The 27,798-nt window shown below is 45.1% G+C and overlaps 1 protein-coding gene across 1 annotated transcript; it reads left to right on the forward strand.

The window, feature by feature from the left end:
- Positions 1-51: 51 nt before the first annotated feature.
- ZNFX1 (zinc finger NFX1-type containing 1) lies at positions 52-27,798 on the forward strand. Its single transcript, XM_024750255.1, has 15 exons — positions 52-615; positions 1,940-2,055; positions 2,640-2,754; positions 6,924-8,732; positions 12,575-12,706; positions 14,164-14,312; positions 14,894-15,043; positions 16,345-16,459; positions 17,723-17,973; positions 19,655-19,794; positions 20,810-20,964; positions 21,336-21,481; positions 23,089-23,199; positions 23,584-23,679; positions 24,289-27,798. The coding sequence occupies exons 3-15, from the start codon at positions 2,694-2,696 to the stop codon at positions 26,728-26,730; spliced, it is 5,757 nt and encodes a 1,918-aa protein (XP_024606023.1). The 5' UTR covers positions 52-615; positions 1,940-2,055; positions 2,640-2,693; the 3' UTR covers positions 26,731-27,798.

Raw genomic sequence — 27,798 nt, forward strand, 5'->3', positions numbered from 1 at the left:
CTGGACCCGAGGCGCTTCCTCCCCGCCCCCAAAGCCGCGCCACGCGAGGCCCTCTGGGAAATGTAGTCGCCGCGCCGCCCAGGCGGAGGAAGCCTAATGGTTGTCAAGGCCACACTAGCCCCGCCCCTTCCCGGTACACACGAGGCCACCCGGGCTCGTCGGCCTCGCCGCCATGTCGCGCTTCACACGCACCAAGCTGTCCGCTGGGTCCCCGCTCCTTTGGGTACGGCTGAGGCCTGCAACGGCCTCGGGTGCCGTTAAGCCGCCCCCCGCAGTCCCCTCCCCTCAGCGGCGCCGGCCCAAGACCGCCTGCCCCGCCACCGCGGGGAGCTGAGGCGACGCCCGCGGGTCCAACCGCCCCTGCCGGGCCTAAGGGCGGGGGCGCCGGCTGCGCCAGGGCCCGGCCCCCGCCCCCTCGCTCGCCGTCCCAGGCCCCCTCCTGCTCCCCTCCCTCCTCCTCTGGGCCGGCCCCTCGGCCCGCCCAGTGTCTGCGGGGAAAGGAAACCGAAAGTAAGCTGCGCCGGGCGGGGCCGCTGACCTGCTTGGGCCCGAGTCCGAGCACCAGTCGGCGGCGGCGGCGGCTTCGCTGGCAGAGAGAGGACGCGCTGGAGCCCGGTGAGCAACCCCCGCCCCGCACCCCAGTCATGCATTTGCTCCCGCCCGCCGCGACCCCCGGCGCCCCCGCCGTCCCTCCACTGCCACTTTTGCCCCGACGCCCGCCTCAGCGCCCCCGCCACCTCCTCAGCCCCCGCGCCCCCATCACTCGCTTCAGCACCCGTCACCGCCTCAGTACCCGTCACCTTCTCAGCGCCCCCATCACCCACCTGAGCCCCTGACCCCTCTCCTCAGCGCCCCTCTTAGCCCCCTCAGCGCCTCCATCACCACCTCCGCCTCCAGCCTCATCACCTAGCTCTCCTCTGTTCTCCCATCTCCATCCTCATTTTCTGCCACAGCTCCCCCTTCATCTTCCAGCGTCCTCAGCTCCCATCATCACCTCATTCATCCCCATCCTGTACAACCACTCCTCGCACCTAGACTCCCCACTCCTATTTCCAGGCCTTCATCACTTTAGCAAACAGCCCCCAGCTGAGCTCCGCCCCACCCTCTCCTTGAGGCCCCCAAACCTCTTCCACTGTCCCCCACCTCCCCAGCGGCTCCCCGCTTCAGCTTTGCCCTGGCAGCTTCTTCACTGCCGCACACAGCCCTGGTTCTCCCTTGACCCTACAGTATCTCCATCAGGACCTTCTGGGCGCCTGGGTGACAGGGACTCCTCCATCCTTTCTTATACTCTCTCAGGACCCTGGAGACTTCCCCCTGAAACCCAGCTCTAACCTCTTTCATCCCATCCTGGTAATTAATATTCCTCTCTAATTTAACCACTACAGCAGCTTGACCATCACTGATTTTCTTCATCCTGCCTTTATAGGCCTTGATTCCCAAAGAAACCCGTTCGATTCTGCTTTTGTGGTAGCATTTCCTGTTCCTCTCTGCTCCTCCCTTTCCTTGCCTTTCTTTTTTCTTTTCTTGTTTCTTTTATCCCAGAAAATTTGTGAGTTTCTATTCAACAAGAGGAAGAAGGAATTTTCCTCTGAGCATTTTTTTCTAATGAGACAAACAAACAAAAGACTCTCTAAATATTGAACCTGTGCCATGAGAGCTGGGTTTGAGAAGATGAGGGATGAGATTACCAAAAATATTCCCAGCAGGAAGGAAAGGGACTCCTTTCTCTGATGAGGGTAAAAGCTACTCCTCATGTAATGCCAGATCTATTCACAGTTTCCGACTATGAATGTTTTAAAACTCAGTGAAAGGGACAGTCGAAAAAGTCCCTTTGCTGAGGACTCTCAGTTAGCCACTCTTTCCCTAGCCCCAGCCCACATGATGTGTATGAGTAGGATGGAGAAGTTTCCTTATAAGGGGCTTCCTCTTTCTCTTACAGGACTACTGTCGAAAACCATCAAGATAGAAGAAAGAGAAGAAGGAAAGAACTGCAGATATCTAGCTGTCCTGAGGAAACAGCATCCTGTAGATGCTAAGCCTCCTGGTTATTGAAACGTAATTTCTTTCTCTTGATTCAATAGAGCGGAGGACTTAATCAGTTTGGCTGTGTTCCAAAGAGTAGTATAGGGACGACTGCTCACTAATTATTTATGTACTATAGAGTACTGTAAGCTATAGAGTATTATATAGTATAAATGCTGGATGGAATGGTAAATACATGGTTTGGGGGTTAATAAAAATGTACTTCTTTCTGTCGTGGCAACAATATTTGTTTGCTTTATAGGAGAGGAAAGTGAAACCTAGCAACTGGTTAAGTATCTTGGCTAAAGGCATAAACCAAACAGGAGTTTCGAATGGGAATTGATGACACTCCCTTAACCCAAGAAAGTACGAGGATAAAGGGAAGGGGGAATTTGATCCTTTGAAGTTTGATCCTAAATTGTGAATTTAGTGTTTTGTATCCCAATTGCGCATTCGCAGAATTGAACACTTGTGCAGATGATTAAAATCGATGTTTGACTCTTAATTAACGAATCGTTAAGATGTAGAGGTAGAAAGGATTAGCCTCATCCTGTTTGGGTTTTCTTCCTGCTGGATGCTGTATTTCAAAAGGCACTGATAACTGTCAACCTGTGCAGACTTGCAGACAACTGAAAGTAACGTGAACGTGGAAGAAATCAGGTGACTCAGTCATGGAGGACCGAAGACCTTGTCCGGAGGCCCGGCCCAGGAATCCTCCTATTAACCACAGAGGTGAGCGAGGGTTTCTACCTTCAGATGGTCCCAGACTGATGATGGTTCCACTTACGATTTTTTGACTTTGCAACATGGTCCAAAAGCAATATGCATTCAGTAGAAACCATACTTCAAATTTTGAATTTTGAACTTTTCCTGGGTAAGATACTGTCTTGTGATGTTGGGCAGCGGCAGTGAGCTGCAGCTCCCGGTCAGCCACTCTGTCCCAAGGATAAACAGCTAATACACTTACAACCATTCTGTACCCAGACAACCATCCTGTTCTTTCAGTACGTTATTCAGTAAATTACATGAGATATTCAACACTTTGTTATAAACTAAACTTTGTGTTAGATGAGTTTGCCCAACGGTAGGCTCATGTAAATGTTCTGAGCACATGGTAAGGTAGGCTTTGCTAAGCTATGATGTTTGATAGATCAGGTGTATTAAATGCTTTTTCGACTTAATGTTTTCAACCTACAGTGGGTTTATTGGGAAGTAACCCAGTTGTAAGTTGAAGAAAATCTGTAATGGGAAGGAAATTGAGTTACTTATGAATGAGCAGGCCCACCAAAATAGACTGCATCTCTCAAGTAAAGAATGGTTTATTCCTGGGAATTCCCAGATGGCCCAGTGGTTAGGACTTGATGCTTTCGCTGCCAAGGCCCAGGTTCAGTCCCTGGTTGGGGAACTAGGGTCCTGCAAGCCGCACAGCATGGCCCAAAAAAAAAAAAAAAGAGAATGGTTTATTCCCTAGCTACAACATGAATGACTCAGACTAGACGACCGTCCCCTTTCCTTAAGAGAGCTTCTAAATGGGTGCAGTTCACTTTAGCAAAGGTAGTGTTGAGGTGTCAGAAATGGAAATAACTGTTTTGGGTTTTTTTTTAATATTTATTTATTTGGCTGCGCCAGGTCTTAGTTGCAGCACGTGGGATCTTGTTCCCTGACTGGGATCGAACCTGGGTCCCCTGCATTGGGAGCGCAGAGTCTTAGCCACTGGACCACCAGGGAAGTCCCCGGAAGTAACTGGTTTAGAGGAGCTTTATCCAGTAGAAACATAATGCAAGCCCAAAACTTAATTTTTAATTTTCTAGTAGCATCATGAAAAACAAAAAGAAACAGGTAATATACATTTTAAAAACTTTATTAATATAATAAAATTTGGTATTTGTCTTATTTAAGCCAGTATATCCAAATAATATTTTATTATAATTGAATATATTTTACTATTATAGTACTTTTCTTGGAGTTTTTTTTCTTTCCAGTTTTATTGAAATATAATTGACATACAGCACTGTGTAAGTTTAAGGTGTACAGCATAAATGATTTGACTTACATGTATCATGAAACGATTACTGAAATAAGTTTAGTGAACATTTGTCATCTCATATAGATACAAAATTAAAGAAATAGAAAAAAATTTTTTCCTTGTGATGAGAATTCTTAGGATTTACTCTCTTAACAACTTTCCTATATAATATATAATGGTGTTAATTACATTTATCATGTTGTACCTTATATCCCTAGTACTTATCTATCTTATAACTGGAAGTGTGTACCTTTTGACTCCTTCATCCATTTTCCCCTCCCCCAACTCCTTGCCTCGGGAAACCACAAATCTGATCTCCTTTTCTATGACTTTGTTTTTGAAGTATAATTGACCTACAACATTATGTTAGTTCCTGTTACACAACATAATGATTCAGTATTTCTATGTATTTCAAAATAATCACAATAAGTCTAGTTACACAATCTGTTACCATACAAAGATATAACATAATTATTGACTATATGCCCCACACTGTACATTTCATACCCATGATGCGTTTATTTTGCAACTGTAAGTTTGTACCTCTTAATTTGCCTCATCTATTTATCTTGTCCCCCTACCTCCCTTCCCTCTGGTAACCACCTGTTTATTTTCTGTATCTGTAACTCTGTTTCTGTTTTTTTGTGTTTGTTCATTTCTTTGGTTTTTTAGATTCCACATATAAGTAAAATCATACAGTATTTGTCTTTCTCTGTCTTATTTAGCGTAATGCCCTCTAGGTCCATCCATGTTGTTGCAGATGGTAAGATTTCATTCTCTTATGGATGAGTAGTATTCCGTTTTATATATATATGTGTATGTATATATATATAGTGTGTGTGTGTGTTTGTGTACACCCCACATCTTTATTCATTCCTCTGTTGATGGGCACTTAGGCTGCTTCTGTATCTTGGCTATTGTAAATAATGCCGCAATGAACCTAGGGGTGCACATACCTTTTCTAATTAGTGTTCATAGTACTTTAATAATCTTAATATTTGTATTGACTCCCCCAAATATTCAAATATTATAATTTTAAGATGTTATCAATATAAAAAATTTTAATGAGGTATTTAACATGTTTTGCTGTTAAGTCTTTAAAATTCCATGTGTCATTTTACACATCTTAATTCAGACTAGTCATGTTTAAGATGCTTAATAACTACACATAGCTAGTCACCGTGTATTTGATAGTACATGTCTAGAGTCCTAGGCACCAAAGCAAAGTTAGTTCCGAAAGCATCACTCTACTGTAGTGATTATTCTGTTTGCTCAGAACTTTCTAAAATGAAACTAAACTGAATGGATTCTTGCCTTTCCCTAAGTTTGCAACATGTCTTCTGAGTATCAGTCATGGAACGAATGAGGAAGAACTGTAGAACTTTATTTTATGAGCTATGTGAATGTTGAAAGGATGAGAAATGATACAATTTTCCATTCTTCCAAAACACTGAGTCTTCTAATCAGATCAGATTATTAAAAGTAGGACTTTCTTACGATGTCTTGGGAGTTTGAAAAGTAAATATAAAAGTAACAATTATAAAAATTTAAAGTTCAGTATTACAGTATTTATATTTTACCAAACTTTCCTTTATCTTGTCACATTAAAATTTTCTCGACAACATACAAAACAAGGAAATGTACATTAGTGGAATTAGGATCTGATGGCATGAAATGGTACAATCATCTTGAATATGATGTGCATTTGAAACTTTCATAACATTTGTTATCATCCAATCATGGCATACAGTCTTCTTTTGTTTATTTGTTCTTAAAATCTCCAAGTCATTCTGCTAAGTTGGGTCAGCTTTAGAATCAGTTTTAGAGAAAAGGAAATTGAAACAAAAAGGGCTTGGGTATGTTGGCCAAGGTCACTTATGAAATGTGTGGCAGATCAAGGAAGACAAATTCAGCTTCAGCCACAGGATGATGGTAGCTTTCCTGTGTGTGCTGGGTATGTCTCCTCCTTCTCCCCACACCTCCTTGTGTGAGGCTTGGGAATAGATAAGTACTAGGTCGATGAACTCGTGCTGCAGAAAGGAGGAAAAGTTAATTTTCATTTTTCAGTTTCCTGAATCACAGTTTGAGTTTCATTTCTCAGTTTCCTGAAATAGAACTTGAGTTTTATTTTTCAGTTTCCTTCACAATCTATTATTTGGCTCAAGAACATCTTGGTAAAGGAAGCCCTACCTTCCCCTTTGCCATCTGATGCTGAGGAAGGTTCAAAAAGCATTTCCCTTTATGGTTTTATCCCATTTGACGTCTCTGTTGCCTATGACCTAATTGTTTAGAGGCAGAACGAATGGCCCTAGAGATCAGTAGGGTATTCCCAATAAAAAATTATTAGTATTTCTGTTAGTAATTAACATTAATGAGAGCTTTTTATGTGTCAGGTAGTATACTAAGCATTTTATAAACATTTAATCTTTACAGCAACCCAGATGGTGAAGCTTAGAGAAATTATGCAACTTAGCCAAGGTTATACAGTAAGGAAGTACCTAGACCAAGGTTTGAACCAGGTCTGTTTAGCTGTGAAACTCATGCTCTCACTGTTGTTCGGCACTGCCAAGAGACTGAAAGCAATGAGATGACCTTTTTGAGCCTCTGAAATAATCCCAGCTTGTGAGGATTAAATGAATAGTTATCCTCTATCATGTATTAGGCACTCAACAAATGTTTATTTTTTCTTTTGCACCCTTTGAAAAAACAATATTTTTGTAATATATACAACAACCATTGTAAACTAGTTTATATTTATCACGACTTGGTCGGAAACCTTTTTTCTCTCCAAATAAAACCTAAGCTCCTTAGTTGTTTTGGAAAATGAAAGTATGTCCATATCATTGTGCTTACCCCAAATTCCCATTGTGTTTAGGGCCTGTGGATGGAGAATTACCACCAAGAGCTAGAAATCAGGCCGATAATCCACCGGCCAGTGCTCTCAGAGGAGGAGCCAACCAGCCCGCAAGGCATCCTAGGGCCAACAACCATCCTGTTCCTCATCGGCAAAGAGAAGAGAGGTTTGGGGCAGTGGGCAGGAACCCACATCAGGGAAGGAGAAACCAGGAGGGGCATGCCAATGATGAACCTAGAGGCCAAAGACATGGTCAGGAAAATGACACCAGGCAGAGAAATGGCAACCAGGAGGGAAGGAACCGCAGACCACCACGATCCGGTGAAAACTTTCAGCAGTGGCGGAACCCCCACCAAAAGCCTGCAGAACAGCCACAGCAGGTGAAGAAACTGGGCTACAAGTTCCTAGAAAGTCTTCTGCAGAAAGATCCCTCTGAGGTGGTCATCACACTTGCCACAAGTTTAGGACTGAAGGAGCTCTTGTCTCATTCTTTTATGAAGTCCAACTTCCTTGAGCTCATCTGCCAAGTTCTTCGGAAGGCTTGCAGTTCCAAAATGGACCGCCACAGCGTTCTCCATGTTCTGGGCATATTGAAGAATTCCACATTCCTCAGAGTCTGCTTGCCGGCTTATGTGGTAGGGATGAGCACTGAATCCATCCCCCATGTTCGAAACCAGTATCCAGAACACATTAGCAACATCATCTCCCTCCTCCAGGACCTTGTAAGTGTCTTCCCTGCCAGCTCTGTGCAGGAAACTTCCATGCTCATTTCTCTCCTGCCAGCTTCTCTTAATGCTTTGAGAGCCTCTGGTGTTGACATAGGAGAAGAGACAGAGAAGAACCTGGAAAAGGTCCAGACCATCATCAAACATCTGCAGGAAAAGAGACGAGAGGGCACTTTAAGAGTGGACACCTACACTCTCGTGCAGCCTGAGGCAGAAGACCATGTTGAGAGCTACCGGACCATGCCCATTTACCCCACTTACAATGAAGTGCACTTGGATGAGAGGCCATTCCTTCGCCCCAACATCATTTCTGGAAAATACGACAGCACTGCTATCTATCTGGATACCCACTTCCGACTCCTGCGAGAGGATTTTGTCAGACCCCTGCGGGAGGGCATTTTGGAACTTCTCCAAAGCTTTGAAGACCAAGGCCTGAGGAAGAGAAAGTTTGATGACATCCGAATCTACTTTGATACCAGGATTATCACCCCCGTGTGTTCGTCAACAGGCATTGTCTACAAGGTGCAATTTGACACAAAACCACTGAAGTTTGTTCGCTGGCAGAACTCCAAGCGATTGCTCTATGGGTCCTTGGTGTGCATGTCCAAGGACAACTTTGAGACGTTTCTTTTTGCCACCGTGTCTAATCGGGAGCAGGAAGATCTCTGCCGAGGAATTGTCCAGCTCTGCTTCAATGAGCAGAGCCAACAGCTGCTAACAGATGTCCAGCCCTCTGACTCTTTCCTCATGGTGGAGACAACTGCATACTTTGAGGCCTATAGGCACGTCCTGGAAGGACTCCAGGAAGTCCAAGAGGAAGACGTCCCCTTCCAGAGGAACATCGTGGAATGTGACTCTTATGTGAAGGAGCCAAGGTACTTGCTCATGGGGGGCAGATATGATTTCACTCCCTTAATAAAGAACCCCTCTGCCACTGGGGAATCTCTGAGGAATACTGAGGGCTTGAGACATTCCAGAGTTAATGTCTTAGACCCCAGCCAGTGGCCCTCAAAAGAAACCCTGAAGCTGGATGACTCCCAGATGGAAGCCTTGCAGTTTGCTCTCACAAGAGAACTGGCTATTATTCAAGGACCTCCTGGAACAGGTAAGAGAAAATTTTTCAGAGCACATGACATCTGCCCTATGAGATAGGCAAGGGAGGCTTGACTCTAGGTTTCTGGAATGTCTCAGTTTAAAACATTCCCCTGAAATGGGCATTGAACTTGTTGAAAAAGCAGCTTCTCATAGTGATTTTCCAGTGAGGATCCATTGGTATGCGTAGTAAGACTGCTGAGGGGTCAGACTTAGGGAGATGCATTACTTCTGCTCTGTTGCAGGCTATATTAATATGCTTGATCTTATATAAATTTAAGTTAAATAATATCGGGTGTATAATAGCACTGGACACCAAATACTGCTGTATATGATTTGCATCTGTTAACTCATTGCAACTCTGTGAGGTAGAAACCATTCCATTTTACAGATGAAAAAAACTAAGGCAAAGAGAGGTTGAATAATATGTTGAAGCTCACACAGATGACAAGTGACAGACCTAAGACTAGAACTCAGGCAGTCTAGAAGCCGGCTCCTGGCTTCTCTCTCTCTTCTCTTGGAAATATACCTCCCTACATCTTCCTCCCTGTGTGCCACTCTCTAATCCTCCTCTGAGATGATAGCTACTATTAGCAGTTTGACATGTGTCTTTTGAGATGTTTTCCAAAGTTAAAACTGATATATCTTTGTGCCTTTATGGGTATTTATATGTTTACATAGCACACTTTTCCTATTTTTTAAATAGCAAAAACAAGATTATGCTCTGTATATTGGCCTACAGTTTATATATATGTATATAACATGTACGGATATTTTTACATTCTTTACACTACAGTCACATTTAGAAATATACCTCACTCTTTTTTACCATGCCTGCATTCATGGCATGAATGCACCAAGATTTTTTTTTTTTGGTTTCATAGACAGTGCTTAATAAGTATTCATAATCTATATCTGTGTGTGTTTATCTCTGAGTACTCTGCTTATTATTTCTGTAGTTTTTTTCCTAACGTGGGAATTCACATTAATAGTTAGGGTAGGTACTGCTAAATTACCCTCCCAAAAGAATATTTAAAAAATAAAAAACAAAACAGGAAGAGGTTCTTTAAAAATGACGATAAAAGAATGGCAACTCATGATAAAAAATTAATGTAACAAAATGCAAGGTTCTTTCTGATAAGAAACACCCATATGATGGGAAAATCTGCATAATTAAAGTGATGCTTTCAGGGCTTTAGAAGAAGAAAAAGGATGTACCAGTTTGTACTGCCACCGAGAATGAATTAGTGTTCCCATTTCCTTATATACTTTCCAGCATTGTTGTATGTTATCAATGTTTGCTCATCAGCAGTTTTTGCTGATCTGAGAGGTTAGAGTTTTTGGCTCATTATTAATTTTAACTTTATGTTTTAATAAAAAATGGTTCAAATATTTTAAAAATTCCACGTCTCTCTCCTCCCACCATCCCACTCAGTTCCTTTATCTAAAGCAATGTTATAGTCTTCCTGTTTATCCTTCCCGAGATAGTCTATGAATATTCAAGCAAATGCATACTTATATTTATTTCCCCCCACTTTTTTTTGACTGACTATGCTAGAAAACACTTTGCATGTGTTTTGCTTTGCTCACTTATAAAACACATTGGTGATCCTTTCATACTGGTGCATAAGTATTATCTCAGTCCTGTTTGTGGCTGCATAATATTCCATTGTATAGATAGCTCATAATCTCTTTAACCAGTTCCCTATGGAAAGATTTACTGATACAAACAATAGGTCAGTGAATAACCTTGTTTGTGAGTCATTTCACACAGAAGCAGAGTATATCCAGGAGAGAAATCCCTAACTGAATCAAAGAATATGTGGATTAGTAATTTTAATAGATAGTGCCAAATTGTCCTCTGGAAATGTATATCACAGTGGTTAATTTGTATTTCTTTAATCAAGAGTGAGATTAAATATCCTTTCTTGTCTTTATTAGCTATCTATATAACTGTTTCTGTAGATTGCCTTTTCGTATTTGCCATATTTCTGTTGAATGGTTTCTTTTTCTTACTGATTTATAGAAGCTGTTTGTATTTTCAAAATATGCATGTTGCAACTAATTTCCCCTAATGTTATCATTTGACTTGAGATTCTTTAGCTCCAAGTATAGTAATATAATCATTTCATGCTGGGTTGATACACACACACACAGAGCACTAAGAAACAGCCTACCTGTGAGTTTGAGAGGGATGTGACAAAGGGGATCATTTTTGAGGTGGAAATCCTGAAAAGTATCCATTCTAAGGGGAAGGAAGCAGTAGGAGAGGATGGGGTAAATATTGAATTATAAAGATTTTCTTTCCTCCGAAGGACTCCTTAGCCATCCAGTCCTCCAAATTAGAAACATAGGAGTTATCCTTTTCTGTTCCTCACCCCAGCCAAACCATTATCAAGTTCCAATCAAGTTTATCTCTGAAACTTCTCCCCAGTCTGCGTAATTATCTCAACTGCTGGAGCCAGACCTTGTCCTCACTCACTGGAAGATGTCAGGAACCTCCCAACCAGTCCATCTCTATTCCCCCTTGCCTGCTCTTACTCAGTTAGCTTCCCAGGGAAGCCTCTTCTAATCTCATTGAGTAGGCCAGAATCCCAATTATTTGTTTTCTTGGTACCATGTATTTCTCATTTCCCACATTTGTGATTTTTACATGTGTTTGTGTGATTATCTTTCTCTTCTGCAAGTCTGTCAGGTCCAGGAAGATAAGAACCATGGCTGTTTTGCTCACCATTGTATTTCTTGCACCTAACCCAGTGTCTAACACCTGTTTGGCACTCAATACATATTATTTGAAGAAAAAAAAGGAAGCAAGAAATTGTTACTTATCTATACTGAAAAGTATTCAGCTGTACTGAAATGTTTATTTTCTTGTATTGCTCACTCAACATTGAGTATTTTTTAGGACAGTGGCTACCTTCTCAGCTTGACACAATGTAAGAATTTAGCTGTTTGTAAACAATTAATTATTGACCATTTACTAATGAGCCCATAACTCTAACTCCGATGTTGATTTCTGTGAGTTTTTCACTCCTATCACAAAGGCAAGTCTACTGTGGTATATTAAAAGCATTTCTAGGGCTTCCCTGGTGGTGCAGTGGTTAAGAATCCACCTGCCAATGCAGGGGACACGGGTTCGAGCCCTGGTCCGGGAAGATCCCACATGCCGCGGAGCAACTAAGCCTGTGTGCCACAACTACTGAAGCCCGTGTGCCTAGAGCCTGTGCTCTGCAGTAAGAGAAGCCCTACAATGAGAAGCCCAAGCACCACAACAAAGAGTAGCCCCCGCTGCCCACAACTAGAGAAAGCCCGCGTTCAGCAACGAAGACCCAACACAGCCAAAAATAAATAAAATAAATAAATTTATTTTTTAAAAAAAGCATTTCTAATTTGCCATGTGAGATTGGAAACAATGTATATGTCCATCAACAGAAAACTGGCTAAAAAAATGCCTTACAGCTCTGAAAAACAAAAAGAGGATTCTTTTTATGTACTGATAGAGAACTATATTAAGTGAAAAAAGCAGGATGTAGAACGGTGAAAATAGTCTGCTACTGTTTGTATTTTAAAAAGGGGGAAGGCTAGAAAAAGACTGTATATTCGTTTTTGTTTGTGCATAGAATGACTACCTCTGGAAAGTTACACAAGAAACTAGTAACGCTGGTTGCTTCCAAGAGGAACTAGGTGGCTGGGGGCAGAAGAGTGAGGAGGACATAACACACCCATTTGCGCTTTAGGATTTTAAACCATCTCAATATATTACCTTAAATTTTAAAATAATAAATTTGCTGTACATAATTACTCCTTTTAGAAAGTCTCTAAGTTTTTTAACTCTCCTTTTTCCTTGTTTTTTAGGCAAAACCTATGTGGGTCTAAAAATTGTTCAGGCCCTTCTAACCAACGAGGCTGTTTGGCAAATTAGCCTCCAGAAGTTCCCCATCTTGGTTGTGTGTTATACTAATCATGCTTTGGACCAGTTTCTGGAAGGTAATATCTGTAGGCAAAATTGTTCTCTGTTGGGAGTTCCCTGGTGGCCTAGAGGTTAGGATTCTGGGCTTTCACTGCTGTGGCCCGGGTTCAGTCCCTGGTCAGGGAACTGAGATCCTGCAGGCTGTGCAGTGTGGCAAAAAAAAAAGTTCTCTATTAAGACATTTGTAGTTGAACCATCAGCAAGTTCAGTAGCTTTCTGTTGCTCTTTGGATAAAGTCCACAGCCTGAAAGGCTGTGTGTGGTTTGCTCCAGCTTAATTCTGAACCTCATCTCCTACCTCTTCCCTTGTTCTCTCTAACTCCAGCAACCCTGACTGTCTACAGTTTCTTGACTTCCTCCAGCTTCTCCCTTGGCCCATGCTGTTCCCTCTGCCTAGCATGTACTTTTTCTTTCTCCCGCTGTCTCCATCTTGATGCATCCAGCCTGGATGGCTCCAGCTGATTCCTCAGGTCTCACTTCATGTGGACTTGCCCTCTTGGCCCCAGACAAGGTTAAGACTCCTTTTGTATTTTTCCTTCAAATACTTAATTAGCATATATGTACCAGTTTATTTGTATGTGTCTCTACCTAGACTATAAGCAGTAAGTGGATTGGTCCTGTTTCTTGCTATATTCACAGATCCTGGCACATACTAGACACTCAAACAATACTAATTGCATAAATGAATGAATAAATATTTGTTTTTCCTCTGGAAAATAATGCTTAGACTATTATTTTCCACTCTTTCATATCCTCCTTTCACCTAGATTAAATCTTCCTTATTCCTAGAGTATCAGTTTAAATTAGATCCTTAAAAATTAGATCTCTACCCCACCCAAGCTAGTTAAGGTCCCCTGTTATACACTTTTAGCATGTATTTATAGTATTAAGTTTTATTATGATAAAATGTTTTAATATGTATCTTCTCTGGTAGACTGTGAGACATGAGAACAAATGAGGAACTGAGCCTGTGTTTTGACCACTGTATCTTCAGAAACTAACACATGCCTGGCACAAATAAGCAATTAGTAAATATCTGCAGAGTGAATAATAGAGAACATTTACTAATGCTTACTTTGGGCCAAGCCCTCCCTAGGAGCTATAAGGATACGCTCTCGTTTATCCAGACTATAGCCCTATAAGGAAAGTATTACTGTCTTCAAATCACAGACAAAGAAACTGAGGCTCAACTTAAGTAACCTGCCCCAGGTTACATAGCAGTAAGTGTGCAGACAAGACTTGGGTCCCCAAGTGTCTGATTCTAAAGCCTGTGCTCTTAAGCACCACACTTTACTGCTCTTCAGGTCACATCATCTCAGGGGCCTTCTTGTTCACTGGTGGGGTAGGTTCCCTGTAAGTACCAGTTTGTACCCTAAGGGACCGGCTGCAACAACATCCCAAACATATACAGCTCTCACCTGAGAGAATCCAGCATAGCTCCTCTTAACTCTGCCATGTTCTGCTTTGCTCCACAGGCATCTATAAGTGTCAAAAGACCAGCATTGTGCGGGTAGGTGGAAGGAGCAACAGTGAAATCCTGAAGCAGTTCACCCTGAGGGAGCTGAGGAACAAGCGGGAATTCCGCCGCAACCTCCCCATGCACCTCCGAAGGGCCTACATGAGTGTAAGTCCCAGCTTTGGAGATCTGAGGTAGCTCAAGGGAGAACTAACCAAGATAGCAGTGGCTTTCTGGGTAGGCAGTCCAGGGGAGATAGGGAGGCTCCACAAAGCTGTGAAGGACCCTGGTTCCTCCAGCATTCCATTCGGGTAATCCTACGGTGTGATCTTTGCCCTCATAATCCAAGATGGGGAAAGGACAGAAAAGGGCACACCACCCCTCCCAGCCCCTGCCAGGGCCTTAAAGCTACTTCCCCAAAACCACACATAGCACTTTTACTTACAGCCTGTTGACCAGGTAAGTATCATCTTCTAGCTGGGCAGCATTGTGCCCAACCAAAACTTGGAGTTCTTATTACTAAGGAAAAAGAGAGAGGTCTCCACCACAGAATATTTGGCCTGCTCTTCTGTTGTATTATTTGTTTCCTTTTCTTACTAGTTAGTAGGAGGTTTTTAGACATTTTAGATGTTAATCCTTTGGTTAAAGACTGGCTGTTCCTGTGTTAGCTTTGTTTTCCCTTAAGGCAGAGACTGAGTTTGGGACATGATGATACTTCTTCATCATTTCTTTCCCTCTGTTCTTGATAGATCATGACACAAATGAAAGAGTCAGAGCAAGAGCTGCATGAAGGGGCCCAGACCCTCGAGTGCACCATGCGTGGCGTACTACGGGAACAGCATCTGGAGAAGTACATCTCCCTCCAACACTGGAAAAGCCTGATGAATGGACCAATACAGGTAGGGGTCATCTTGTGGGGCACAAGCATCTCTCTTGTCCCCATATTTGGCAGCAGAAGTAGAAGTCCAAAGCATTAGCTATAATCTGCTAAGACGCTGCTGTGATGTGAAAAGTTCCTTTTTGTGAGAAAAGGCAGCTGAATATACTAGTCAGAAACAAGACTCTGGAGCCAGTCTGCTGGATGTGAATACTGATTTTGCTCTAGGCAAGTTACTTAATTTTCTTGTTCCTGTTTCCTTTTATAAAGTGGGGATAGGGACTTCCCTTGAGGTCCAGTGGTTAAGACTCCAGGCTTCCACTGCAGGGGACACGGGTTCCATTCCTGGTCGGGGAACTAAGATCCTGCAAGCTGTGAGGCGTGGCAAAAAAAAAAAAAAAAAGTGTGGCTAATAACATTAAGTTGAACCCCGTGAAATTGCCAGTATTTTTAAATTTAACTTGCAAAAATGGCAGTTTCTTACAGATCAACTTAATTCTTATAGGATTGTTATTGAATAAACAAGTCAATATCTGTAAACCTCTTGATTTAATAAGTGTGCTCTAAGTGCTTGTTAAATTAAACAAAATCATAACGAGGCAACGTAGCACATATAGAGGGTCTGGGACTTGACAGACTGGTCACACAGACTTGTGACTTGAGCCAGTGTGATCCTCAGGTCCCTCAGCAGTCAAGCAGGAATAATAATAACGCCTGCCTTCAAAGGATATTATAAGAAGTATCTGCTATCTGTGTATTTTTTTTTTCTTTGTTGGCTGTACTGCGCGGCATACAGGGATCTTATTTCCCCAACCAGGGATCAAACCCGTGCCCCCTGAAGTGGAAGCACAGAGTCTAAACCACTGGACCACCAGGGAAGTACCTGACACGATCTCTGTAAAGTGGTTGGCCGGGAATCCAGTGAGATGGTAGCTCTACTATCAATGGGTTGGTGATTTCCAGGGTTTCAAGCCCCAAAGCCTAAAAGGGTCAGTCAGAGTCCTATAAAGGACTGAAGCAGGCTAGATGTGAGGCATTGGGAAGTAGCAAGGACTGAGGCAAACTGGAAAAGGGGTGGCGGCAGCCCACTTCAGCCATTTGTTGCCATTTAGGAATGCAGGCTCATTGCTCCCATAGCTCCTGATTTTTTCAAAAGAGGCAGGACATTTTTGTTTTTAAATCTATGCAAGTCATATTAAATGATCCAGTTGTTCAAACGTTGCATTTTTAAGAGAATTTTAAGGGAATTACCTCTTGATCCTTTGAGAAGACCTTTCCTCATGCTAGTCATAGAATTCTCATGACTAATAATTCTTTCCTCAGAATAGCGAATGGGTTTGCTTCCAGGGCTGGAAGCATTCCATGATGCTGGAGTGGCTGGGTCTAGGTGTTGGTTCTTTCACCCAAAGTGTTGCTCCAGCAGGACCTGAAAATACAGGTAAGAGGTGCATGTCTACCTAGAATCACATCTTAAGGTGGAATATGGTAAAGACTAGAAGAGCAGGGCTTAAAAGTAAAGCGCTATAATCAATCAGAAAAAGACAAACAATAGCTTAATAGGAAAACAGATAAAAGACTTTTAATAAGCACATCACAAAATAAATCCTCATGGTCAATAAACATGAAAAGTGCTCATTAGAAATGAGAGGAATTAAAACTACAATGATATACTATTACACACGTACTAGATTGGCAAAAATTAAAATGTTTGATATAATCCCACATTGAAAGAATGTGGAGCAGTGGGAACTCTGATATGAGGCTAATGGCGATATTAATTGGCAAAACCACTTTATGATAATAGAAAGGCAGAAGGAACTCAAATATCCATCCACATTTGTACACCAGATGGATAAATTACAGTCTATTCAGATAATGGATACAACTGTGAAAAGGATTGAATTACAGCATATACAGCAATATGTATGACTCAAAAACATGCTTGGGCGCAGTGGTTGAGAGTCCGCCTGCCGATGCAGGGGACATGGGTTTGTGCCCCGGTCCGGCAAGATCCCACATGCTGCGGAGCGGCTGGGCCCGTGAGCCATGGCTGCTGAGCCTGTGAGTCTGGAGCCTGTGCTCCGCAACGGGAGAGGCCACAACAGTGAGAGGCCTGCATACCGCAAAAAAAAAAAAAAAAACCATGCTGAATGAAAAAAGCAAGTTATAGGAAAATATTGATATATACAGTATGATTTCATTTATATAGAGCTCAGAAAAGTCAAAACTAGATGATGGTTGTTGTTTGAAGATATATATATATTATATATGTGGTAAAGTTAAAAGGGAGGAATGACTAATATAGAATTCAGGTTAGTAGAGCCCACAAGGGTCTTCAAAGAAATTGGTAACTTTCTGCTTCTTAAGTTGGGTGGAAGGTACTTGGATGTTCATTTTATATACTTTTATAATCCTTTAAGTTGCACATTTACGTTGTATACTTTTCCTTTGTATATGTATTTGACATAAGTAAAACCTTCCTTAAAAAGGCATACATTCATGTGATTTTTTAAATGTAACAAAAATGTATGCAAGGAAACCTAAGTCTCTCTCCCCTCTCATTCCTCCCATCTCCCTACCCAGAGGTAACCACTTAAACCCCTTAAGAATGTCTTCATGCATCTAAGCTCTTATAGGTACCCTTTTTCATCCTTTGGCTTCAAGAGTCTCCATCCCTGTCCTGACTGCTTTCCTCTCTTAGCCAAGGCAGAAGGGGAGGAGGAGGAGGAAGAAGGGGAAGAGGAGGGTTCGCTGATTGAGATCGCAGAGGAGGCTGAACTGATTCAAGCAGACCGGATGATTGAGGAGGAAGAGGTGGTGAGGCCCCGGCGACGGAAGAAGGAAGAGAATGGGGCAGTACAGGAGTTGGCTAAAGTGCTTCTGGCCATGAGGCTAGACAACTATGGCCCCGGGACAGCAGCCGGGCAGGAGCAGGCTGCAGGAGAGTGGGAGGTAAGCTCACTTCCTCGTAGCCCCTGCAAGTCCTAACAGAGTAGGAAATGGGAGTTCAGTTATTATTGCCAGGTGGGTGTGGGTAACTCTCCTAACGGGCCTGAGAGCATCTGTTCTGACCAGAACCACAGCCCCTGATTTTCACTCACTTCTGTTGCACCGTATTCACTTCATCCTCATAATTAGCTTAATTTACCCTTTTACAACCTAACCCTAGTAAAGATAGGGCTACGGCTCCCCTGGAGGCGCAGTGGCTGAGAGTCCGCCTGCCGACGCAGGGGACGCGGGTTTGTGCCCCGGTCCAGGAAGATCCCACATGCCGCGGAGCGGCTGGGCCCACGAGCCATGGCCGCTGAGCCTGCGCGTCCGGAGCCTGTGCTCCGCAACGGGAGAGGCCACAGCAGTGAGAGGCCCGTGTACTGCAGAAAGAAAAAAAAAGATAGGTCCAGTTTCCAAGAGTATAAAAATTATGGCCTTTTAGAGGGGCCCTGGCAAGAAATGCTAACTTAGAAAGACAGGAAGTAGGTAGCCAAGTGCTTCTCTTGAACTTTTAGAGAAGCGCAGCACATATGAGTCAGATCAAACACTTACGGTCTCAGTGCTTGGTGCTTTCATGGATATTCTGTTTTCAACTACAAACAAATCTGTGCATTAAGATTTTAGAGGATTCAAGTAAAACAGAATGAAGTAAGCTATGTAGACTGGATGGAATATTTATCCTTCAATCACTTTGAAATTTGATATTTCTCTTAGAGCCAGAATAGTATAAATGCCCAGACTTTCTGTCTGCTCCTTCCTTTGGTAGAACCCAGTGGTCCTCAGAATTTACAGTGTCTTACTCTGACAATAGAACACTGAACCCCACTGATGATTTAAGGGATTTTAAGGGCAGCTTTGAATGCAGCTTTCTCCAGTCTGCTGGCTTTGAATCTGATCTCCTAGTTCAGTTCAACATCTCTATGCGAGGGACAGAACCATGAGCCCAGTACTTGGAAGCATGGATTGGGCATCTCTGCCATCTGGCCTCTGGAGGAGTTGAATTGTTTGGTTTTGAAGCGGAGGGGGGTCCATAGTACTGTGACATCTATCTGGCATGCCAGTCCTTCTAAAGGCTCATGCAGAACCGGGGGGAGGACTTTCTCCAAAATGGTGCCTTTTACCCACTTGTTAAAGGTACTATCTTGATATAACGGCATTAAGACCATCTTAGCAGGACCTGTATGGCATTTAACGAGAGAGACACACCTCCACTACTGTCATGACATACGTTTTAGGAATGAGAAGCAGACTGTGGTCAAAGATGTTCAGTAATAACTAGTGCCAGCACTCTTCTAAAGTGCTTTCCATGTATTTACTCCTTCAGTCAATCCAGCAACTCTGTGAAGAGGTACTGTTGTTATTCCCATTTTATAGAAGGGGATGCTGAGGCACATAGAGGTTCAGGTTCAGTAACTTACTCTAGGTCCCGCAACATATAAGAGGTAGATGGGACTTTGAACCCAGACAAACTGGCTCCAGAGCCCTCATTTAGCAACGAAATATCTGTTGGGAGAGTGTGAGACACTTAGAGAAGTTCATCAGAGATGACAGCTCCTTTTTTAAATGTGCTCTAGCCCCCGCCTCGGGCTTAGAACCAGGCCCACCTCTACTCAGTGACTCTGACTGGTATTGATATCCACAGAACCAGCGCAACCAGAAAAAGAAAATGAAGAAGAAGGTGAAGGTTGAACTTCGCAAGCTGAACACCATGACTGAGGCCGAGGCCAATGAAATCCAGGATGTTTGGCAGCTGGACCTGAATTCTCGCTGGCAGCTTTATAGGTACTGTGCCCACCCCACCCCCACCTACCCCCAGCCCCAGCCAGCCCATGTAATTTCCCCAGGGGGTTCCTTTCCTGTTCCTAGAATATAAGCCCTTCAGATCTTCAATATTAGTGTTAACCGACGATTGATTGAACACCCCACTGAGCTGAGTGCTAGATGCAGCCATGGGATAGAATAGACACGCTTGGTTCTACCCTCACAGGGTTTAGAGGCTATCCAGGAAGACAAATCAGTTAGTTCCACAAATAAAAAGTTACAAATAGGCATCAACACCAAGGAAGAAAAGAGCAAGGAGTGCTAAGAATATTAACATGGGAGCTGATCTGATCTGAGATATCCAGGGAAGTGGCATTGGTGGCAGGATCTGGAAGATGAGTGGGCATTAATAAGGCCAGTTGGGAAGGGGGAGCAGATGAGCTTGCAGGGACCACACGGGTTTAAAGGCCTCGAGGGGGGAGGGAGCATGTTAGAGAAATTGAAAGAAGGCAGCCAGCATGGCTGTGTCTCAGACAAATAGAAAGTGAGGTCAGAGAGGTGGGCAGGGGCCAGACTGTGCAGGGCCTCTTAGGGCTGAAGAGAACCACTGGAAGGTTTTACAGCAGAGTGGTGACATGATCTGTTTTACTTGTGGAGAGTTACAAGTAATTCTCCACAATTACAAGTAATTGTGAGGGGAGGAGTGGGGACTCGGGCAGGAATGGAGTAGGGACAGTTTGTGAGAAATTCTTCCTGAAGCTTTTAAAGTCCCTTGCTCTTGTCCAGTAGTTAACCTCTGTTCTTTATCCCCCTCCTTCCTTAGCTCCTGACCACTTATATACATCTCCCTGCACATCATTTTGTTGGCCATTTTGGACTCTCAGGTGCCTGCACATCTGGGTCTCTCCTTTCTCTGTGGCTTGTAACTTCCTCTAGGGTGTAGGTTCCACTTCATGCACAGGGCACACTGAAGGGGCTTCCTCCACCTTCTCAAAAAGTACATGGCTTCCTCTCCCTGGTTCTTCACATTCTCCAGGCTGTGGCTACAGATGTACCAGGCTGACACCCGCCGAAAGATCCTCAGCTATGAACGTCAGTACCGCACATCAGCAGAGAGAATGGCTGAGCTGAGACTCCAGGAAGACCTGCACATCCTGAAAGATGCCCAAGTTGTAGGAATGACAACAACAGGTAAGAAAGCATAGAGTTCACTACTGTTGCCAGTGCCTATCAGATTATCTAGGACAGGTAAAGAGAAACTTCTTTAGTAGGTTAGAGGAAAATACCATGAAAAGCTATTGAAAGCAAGCTGTGTTTAGGGTTCTCTTGGTGAAATTCACCCACTTGCTTCTACTGCATTTAGAACCTCAACAGTGACAACATGGGGATGATGCTCTGGAGACCACCCAGCAGCACTCATTCTCATCCAGTGGTCACCGTGGCCCTGGGTGAATGTGAGGACTCAGTTGTAACAGACCCAGGCTCAGGGGTCACCAATCCAGAAACCAGTGGCACAGTGAGTCCAGTACATCTGCTCAGAGAACTCTCTTTGTTCTCTTGAGGTGCTGCCAAATATCGCCAGATCCTGCAGAAGGTGGAGCCTCGGATCGTCATCCTGGAAGAGGCTGCTGAAGTCCTTGAGGCCCACACCATTGCCACCCTGAGCAAAGCTTGCCAGCACCTCATTCTGATTGGGGACCACCAGCAGGTAGGCCAGGGGCCCCTGGAAGATGGGCTGGCTCTCTGCAGGAGTGGAATCAGGAATCAGACAGGAAGACCCTGGTCTCTGCTTCACCAGTCCTCAAGCTTATTAGTGGCTGTCTGTGACACCTCTTTTTCTCACCTCCCATGTTCAATCTAAGAGCAGGTGCTCTTAGATTTGGGGCATGTTTTAGAGGTAGCATCATCCATTTCATGTTCCCTTTGCTACTTTTTTTTTTTTTTTTTTTGGGGATACGCGGGGCTCTCACTGCTGTGGTCCCTCCCGCTGTGGAGCACAGGCTCCGGACGCCAGCGGCCATGGCTCACGAGCCCAGCCGCTCCTGCGGCATGTGGGATCTTCCCGCACCGGGGCACGAACCCGGGTTCCCTGCATCAGCAGGCGGACTCTCAACCACTGCGCCACCAGGGAAGCCCCTTACTACTTTTTAATCTACCGTGGCCTTTTTTTTTTTTGCGCTGCGCAGGCCTCTCACTATTGTGGCCTCTCCCGCTGCGGAGCACAGGCTCCAGATGCGCAGGCTCAGCGGCCATGGCTCGCGGGCCTAGCCGCTCTGCGGCATGTGGGATCTTCCGCGACTGGGGCACGAACCCGTGTCCCCTGCATCGGCAGGTGGACTCTCAACCACTGTGCCACCAGGGAGGCCCTACCGTGGCCTTTTAAGTGGACTGTTACAACAGCATGTTCCCCATCCCCCTGCTTCCATTTTTGCCACCCTCTAATCCATTCTTCATAAAGGAGCCAAAGTGAATCTTTTCAAAAAAGTAAATCAGGTCATGTTACTCCCCAGCTTAAAACCTTCCAGTGGTTTCCCATTGCACTTAAAATAAAAATCAAGCTTCTGGGGCTTCCCTGGTGGCGCAATGGTTAAGAATCCGCCTGCCAATGCAGGGGACACAGGTTCGAGCCCTAGGTCTGGGAAGATCTCACATGCCGTGGAGCAACTAAGCCCATGCGGCAGTACTACTGAGCCTGTGCTCTAGAGCCCGTGAGCCACAACTACTGAGCCTGCGTCCTGCAACTACTGAAGCCCACCTGCCTAGAGCCCATGCTCCGCAACAAGAGAAGCAACCACAATGAGAAGCCCACGCACCGCAATGAAGAGTAGCCCCGCTCGCTGTAACTAGAGAAAGTCCATGCACAGCAACGAAGACCCAACGCAGCCAAAAATAAATAAGTCAAGCTTCTTAAAGTGGCCTACAAAGGCCAGTATTCTCAGGGTTCAGCCTGCTTCTCTGACCTCACCTCATACCACCATCTATCTCATTTGCTCACTGTGTTCCCACCCTCTTCTTTCTGCTCTCTGTTATGGCTTGCTCTTTGAATGACTGGTGACTTCCTCCATGCTGGTGTCAACTCAGATGTCACTGTTCAGAGAGGCCTATGTAAAGAACCTCCACCCCTGGGCATTCTGTCCCATCACCCTTATTTCTTGGCTTCATGGCCTTTGTCACTCTTTGTCTTTAGCCTGTTAACAACTAAAGCAGTGCCTGGAACACAGAAGCCACTTGAAAAACATTTGATAGGTGGGTAGATGGATGGATGGTTAAAATACATTTTCAGTGGAGAATCCTCAGACATGTTTCTCTTCTCAGCTGCGCCCCAGTGCCAATGTGTATGATCTGGCCAAGAATTTCAACCTTGAGGTGTCCCTCTTTGAACGGCTGGTGAAAGTAAACATTCCCTTTGTCCGTCTGAACTACCAGGTGAGAAGCTAGACCTTTGTTACTACCAAATGTCCAAGAGAAGGCTCCTGGGAGCCTGCCAAATGCCAACAAGAAAGCTTCGCATTTTTATTTCATTAAAATACTGCTAGTTTAGTAATGAAATGACTCTGTCAGATTTTGTTTTGTTTTGTTTTAAAATACCACAAGTTCAGCCTGTGTTGAGTTTGTGTCAGATGAAGGAGCTGTTTACATTCTGCTCTTTTTTCCTTATTATTCTTTTCAAATGTTACCGCCCCAGATTTTCCACTGGCAACTTAGTCTTTAGAAAACTGTCCATTTTACTCTCTGCCCATGTTTTTAATGACATACATGTCTTGTTTCAGCACCGCCCATGTTTTTAATGACATACATGTCTTGTTTCAGCACCGCATGTGCCCTGAAATTGCCCGGCTTTTGACACCCCACGTTTACCAGGATCTGGAAAACCATCCCTCTGTTCTCAAATACGAGAAGATTAAGGTGAATCTGCCCTACCTGATCTTTCTCTGATGCTGTCAGCAACCTAGGAGGTCATATTTTCCTCAGGACAAAAAAGGGCTTTCAGAAGGGAAAACAGCCAGCTTTTTAAAAAGCTGCCTATTGGGAATTCTCTGGTGGTCCAGTGGTTAGGACTTGGTGCTTTCACTGCCGGGGCCTGGATTTGATCCCTGGTTGGGAACTAAGATCCCCCAAGCCATGTGATGTGGCCAAAAACAAAAATCAAAACAGTAAAAAGCTAGTTATTAAGAAGAGGAATAGAATATAAGTTGAGAATACAGACCTGGGTTTTTGAATCCCAGCTCTGCCATTTAGTAGCTGTGTAACCTTTAGCAAATTATATACCAATTCTGAGGATCAGGGTCCTCTTTTGTACATGAGAATAATGGTTGCTGCCTCGTAATATTATTGTATTGAAGGAGATAAGGTATATAAAGCATTCAGCACAGTGGAAGGCTCCTAAATTAAAGATTATGGTACAGAGTATGTAGAAGCCTTCTAAGGTCCTTCCCTGGAACAGGGTCAGTGGCCAACGCACATGAAGATAGAAAAAACTACCATGAATGTACCTTCTCTTCTTTTTCTTTCCAGGGGGTCTCTTCCAACCTTTTCTTTGTAGAACACAACTTTCCTGAACAGGAAATCCAAGAAGGCAAAAGCCACCAGAACCAGCACGAGGCTCGCTTTGTGGTGGAGCTGTGCAAGTACTTCCTGTGTCAGGAATACCTGCCCTCCCAGATCACCATCCTCACCACCTATACCGGGCAGCTCTTCTGCCTGCGCAAACTCATGCCTGCCAAGACATTTGCTGGTGTCAAGGTCCATGTGGTGGACAAATACCAAGGGGAGGAGAATGACATCGTCCTCCTCTCACTAGTGCGCAGCAACCAGGAAGGCAAGGTGGGTTTTCTCCAGATATCCAACCGCATCTGCGTGGCCTTGTCCCGTGCCAAGAAGGGAATGTATTGCATTGGAAACATGCAGATGCTGGCCAAGGTGCCCTTGTGGAGCAAGATCATCCATACCCTTCGAGAGAACAATCAAATAGGCTCTGCCCTCCGGCTGTGCTGCCAGAACCACCCTGTTACCCACACTTTAGTATCCAAAGCTTCTGACTTCCAAAACGTGCCCGAAGGAGGCTGCAGCCTACCCTGTGAGTTCCGGCTGGGCTGTGGGCACGTCTGCACCCGTGCCTGCCACCCCTATGACTCCTTGCACAAGGAGTTCCAGTGCATGAAGCCATGCCAGAAGGTGATCTGCCAAGACGGGCACCGGTGCCCCCTTGTTTGCTTCCAGGAGTGTGAGCCTTGTCAGGTGAAGGTGCCCAAAGTCATTCTCCGGTGCGGCCATGAACAAATGGTCCCTTGTTCCATGCCTGAGTCAGATTTCTGCTGCCAAGAGCCTTGCCCCAAGGTCCTGAAATGTGGGCACAGGTGCAGCCACCCATGTGGTGAAGACTGTGTGCAGTTGTGTTCAGAAAAGGTCACCGTGAAACTCAAGTGTGGGCACAGCCAAAAGGTGAAGTGTGGCCATGTGGAGGACCTCAGGTATGACCTGCCAGTCAAATGCACCACCAAGTGTGGCACCATCTTGGACTGTGGGCATCCATGTCCCGGCTCCTGCCACAGCTGCTTCAAAGGGCGCTTTCACGAGCGCTGTCAACAGCCCTGCAATCGCCTGCTCATCTGTTCACACAAGTGCCAGGAGCCATGCATTGGTGAGTGCCCGCCCTGCCAGCGGACCTGTCAGAACCGCTGCGTCCACAGCCAGTGCAAGAAAAAGTGTGGGGAACTGTGCAGTCCCTGTGTGGAACCCTGTGACTGGCGCTGCCAGCACTACCAGTGCACCAAACTCTGCTCTGAGCCCTGTGACAGACCCCCCTGCTACGTGCCTTGTACTAAGCTGCTGGCTTGCGGCCACCCCTGCATTGGTTTGTGTGGGGAACCATGCCCCAAGAAGTGCCGTGTCTGCCACCAGGAAGAAGTCACCCAAATCTTCTTTGGCTTTGAGGATGAGCCAGATGCCCGCTTTGTACAGCTGGAAGACTGCAGCCACATCTTTGAGGTGCAAGCCCTGGACCGCTACATGAACGAGCAGAAGGATGACGAAGTTGCCATCAAGTTGAAGGTCTGCCCTGTCTGCCAGGTGCCCATCCGCAAAAATCTGAGGTATGGAACTAGCATCAAACAGCGGCTGGAAGAGATTGAAGTTGTCAAGGAAAAGATCTTGGGCTCAGCAGGGGAAATTGCAGTCAGCCAGGAACGACTTAAGGCCCTACTGGAGAGGAAGAATCTCCTCTACCAGCTGCTCCCTGAAGACTTCCTGATGTTGAAAGAGAAGCTGGCCCAGAAAAATCTGTCAGTGAAGGACCTGGGCCTTGTTGAGAATTATATCAGCTTCTATGACCACCTGGCTGGCCTATATGATTCCCTGAAAAAAGTGCATGTCTTAGAACAGAAGCAGGTGAGGACTCGGTTAGACCAGGTCCATGAGTGGCTGGCCAAGAAGCGTTTGAGCTTCACCAGCCAGGAATTGGATGACCTCCAAAGTGAAATCCAGAGGCTCACATACTTGGTGAACCTGCTGACCCGCTGCAAGATAGCAGAGGGGAAGGTGAGAGGCAGCGTAGCAGAAGAGGTCTCCAGAGTCCGGAAGATCCTCGAGGGGACGTGTAAGTTCACCCGGGAGGATGAACAGCTTGTGCAGAGAAAGATGGAGGCTCTGAAAGCCACCCTTCCCTGCTCTGGCCTGGGCATCTCAGAGGAAGAACGAGCGCAGATCGTCAAAGCCATAGGTTACCCTCGTGGCCACTGGTTCAAGTGCCCCAATGGCCACATCTATGTGATTAGTGATTGTGGGGGAGCCATGCAGAGGGGCACGTGTCCTGACTGTAAGGAGGTGATTGGGGGCGTGAACCATACTCTGGAAAGAAGCAATCAGCTTGCTTCCGAGATGGATGGGGCCCAGCACCCTGCCTGGTCTGACACGGCCAACAACCTGATGAACTTTGAGGAGTTCCAGAGGATGATGTAGGAAGATGACATACCGCTGCCTTTTGCCCCGGCCACCATATGGCTGGGGCCAGCTCCCCCACGAAAGAACCGAAGTTTGTTTTTTATTACTGTCCTTTTAGTCTTAGCACCTATTTAAGGATCCACTTTTAGGGCTTGCCCACATTTGTTTCTAGATTTACTCCTGCTCTAGAGTAAGCACTTTACTTCCAGAACTGAGAGCGAAGTTAACAGGTCTCTTCTCTCTTCTGCAAGTTAGTGGACAGACTGCCTGAAGCACGTTTGGGGCTTCCACCTAGGCTACCTAGTAGTGTCTCTGGGTCCTGACTCATGTCGCATGCTTTTTCCGCAGTGCCCAGAGGCAGATGGGAGCTCAGTGAAGCAGTTCTACATTGCCAGGACCTAACTTGCACACTCATTTCCGGTCTAATAAAGAGGCCCAGAGGGGCTGCTTATGAGCTGCTTACCCTTTCCAGGAGCACAAGAATCCCTCCTAGCCGCCTCCTCGGGCACCCTCATTCTAGGCGACGGAGGCGCGGGATAAGACAGACTTCACTGACTAACCCTGATGTTACATATTCACTGAGAGTGGGGGAAAGCGTGATAGGCCACAGCTGGGGGCTTATGCAGCAGGCCCAGGCCAACTAAGGAGTGATCCCTGTACCCTTCCTGGGACTTGCACTTTGGGATGGTTGAGGTTTTTTTCCCTGCAATAGGAGAGGCTCAGTAGCTGTGCTGGTTCCCCAGGGCCTTGAAAGGACTAAATTCTCATTTATAGTACCAGCAGCGCGTATCCAAAGTGTGACCCTTTTGTCCCAACACCCTCTATTGCAGCTTTTGCCTGGGCAGGGTTAGCATGCCAGCAGCTTCTGTAGGTCCCAGGTCCATACCAGAAGCCAGCCCCCAGGCCTGCTGCCTGCATACATATTCCCTCAGTCCAGTGGTCCCTAGAACTGACACTTAGGCATCTCAGGTCTTTCTAATGTTGGCGAGAAAACGTCCCTTTGCTATGTATACATTTCCTTTTTTGTCTTTACTATGCACTTTAGCCTATAAAGCCAATTAATAAAAACAATGATTGAGAAAATCA

Source organism: Neophocaena asiaeorientalis, unplaced genomic scaffold, assembly GCF_003031525.2.
Source record: "Neophocaena asiaeorientalis asiaeorientalis breed wild unplaced genomic scaffold, Neophocaena_asiaeorientalis_V1.1 scaffold606, whole genome shotgun sequence".
Taxonomy (NCBI): Eukaryota; Metazoa; Chordata; class Mammalia; order Artiodactyla; family Phocoenidae; genus Neophocaena; species Neophocaena asiaeorientalis.

Coding starts and splice junctions, on each gene's coding strand:
- ZNFX1 (XM_024750255.1), top strand. CDS start 2,694: ATGGAGGACCGAAGACCTTGTCCGGAGGCCCGGCCCAGGAATCCTCCT. Junction 8,733..12,574: donor TCAAGGACCTCCTGGAACAG/GTAAGAGAAAAT, acceptor CTTGTTTTTTAG/GCAAAACCTATGTGGGTCTA. Junction 17,974..19,654: donor AGGCTGCAGGAGAGTGGGAG/GTAAGCTCACTT, acceptor TGATATCCACAG/AACCAGCGCAACCAGAAAAA.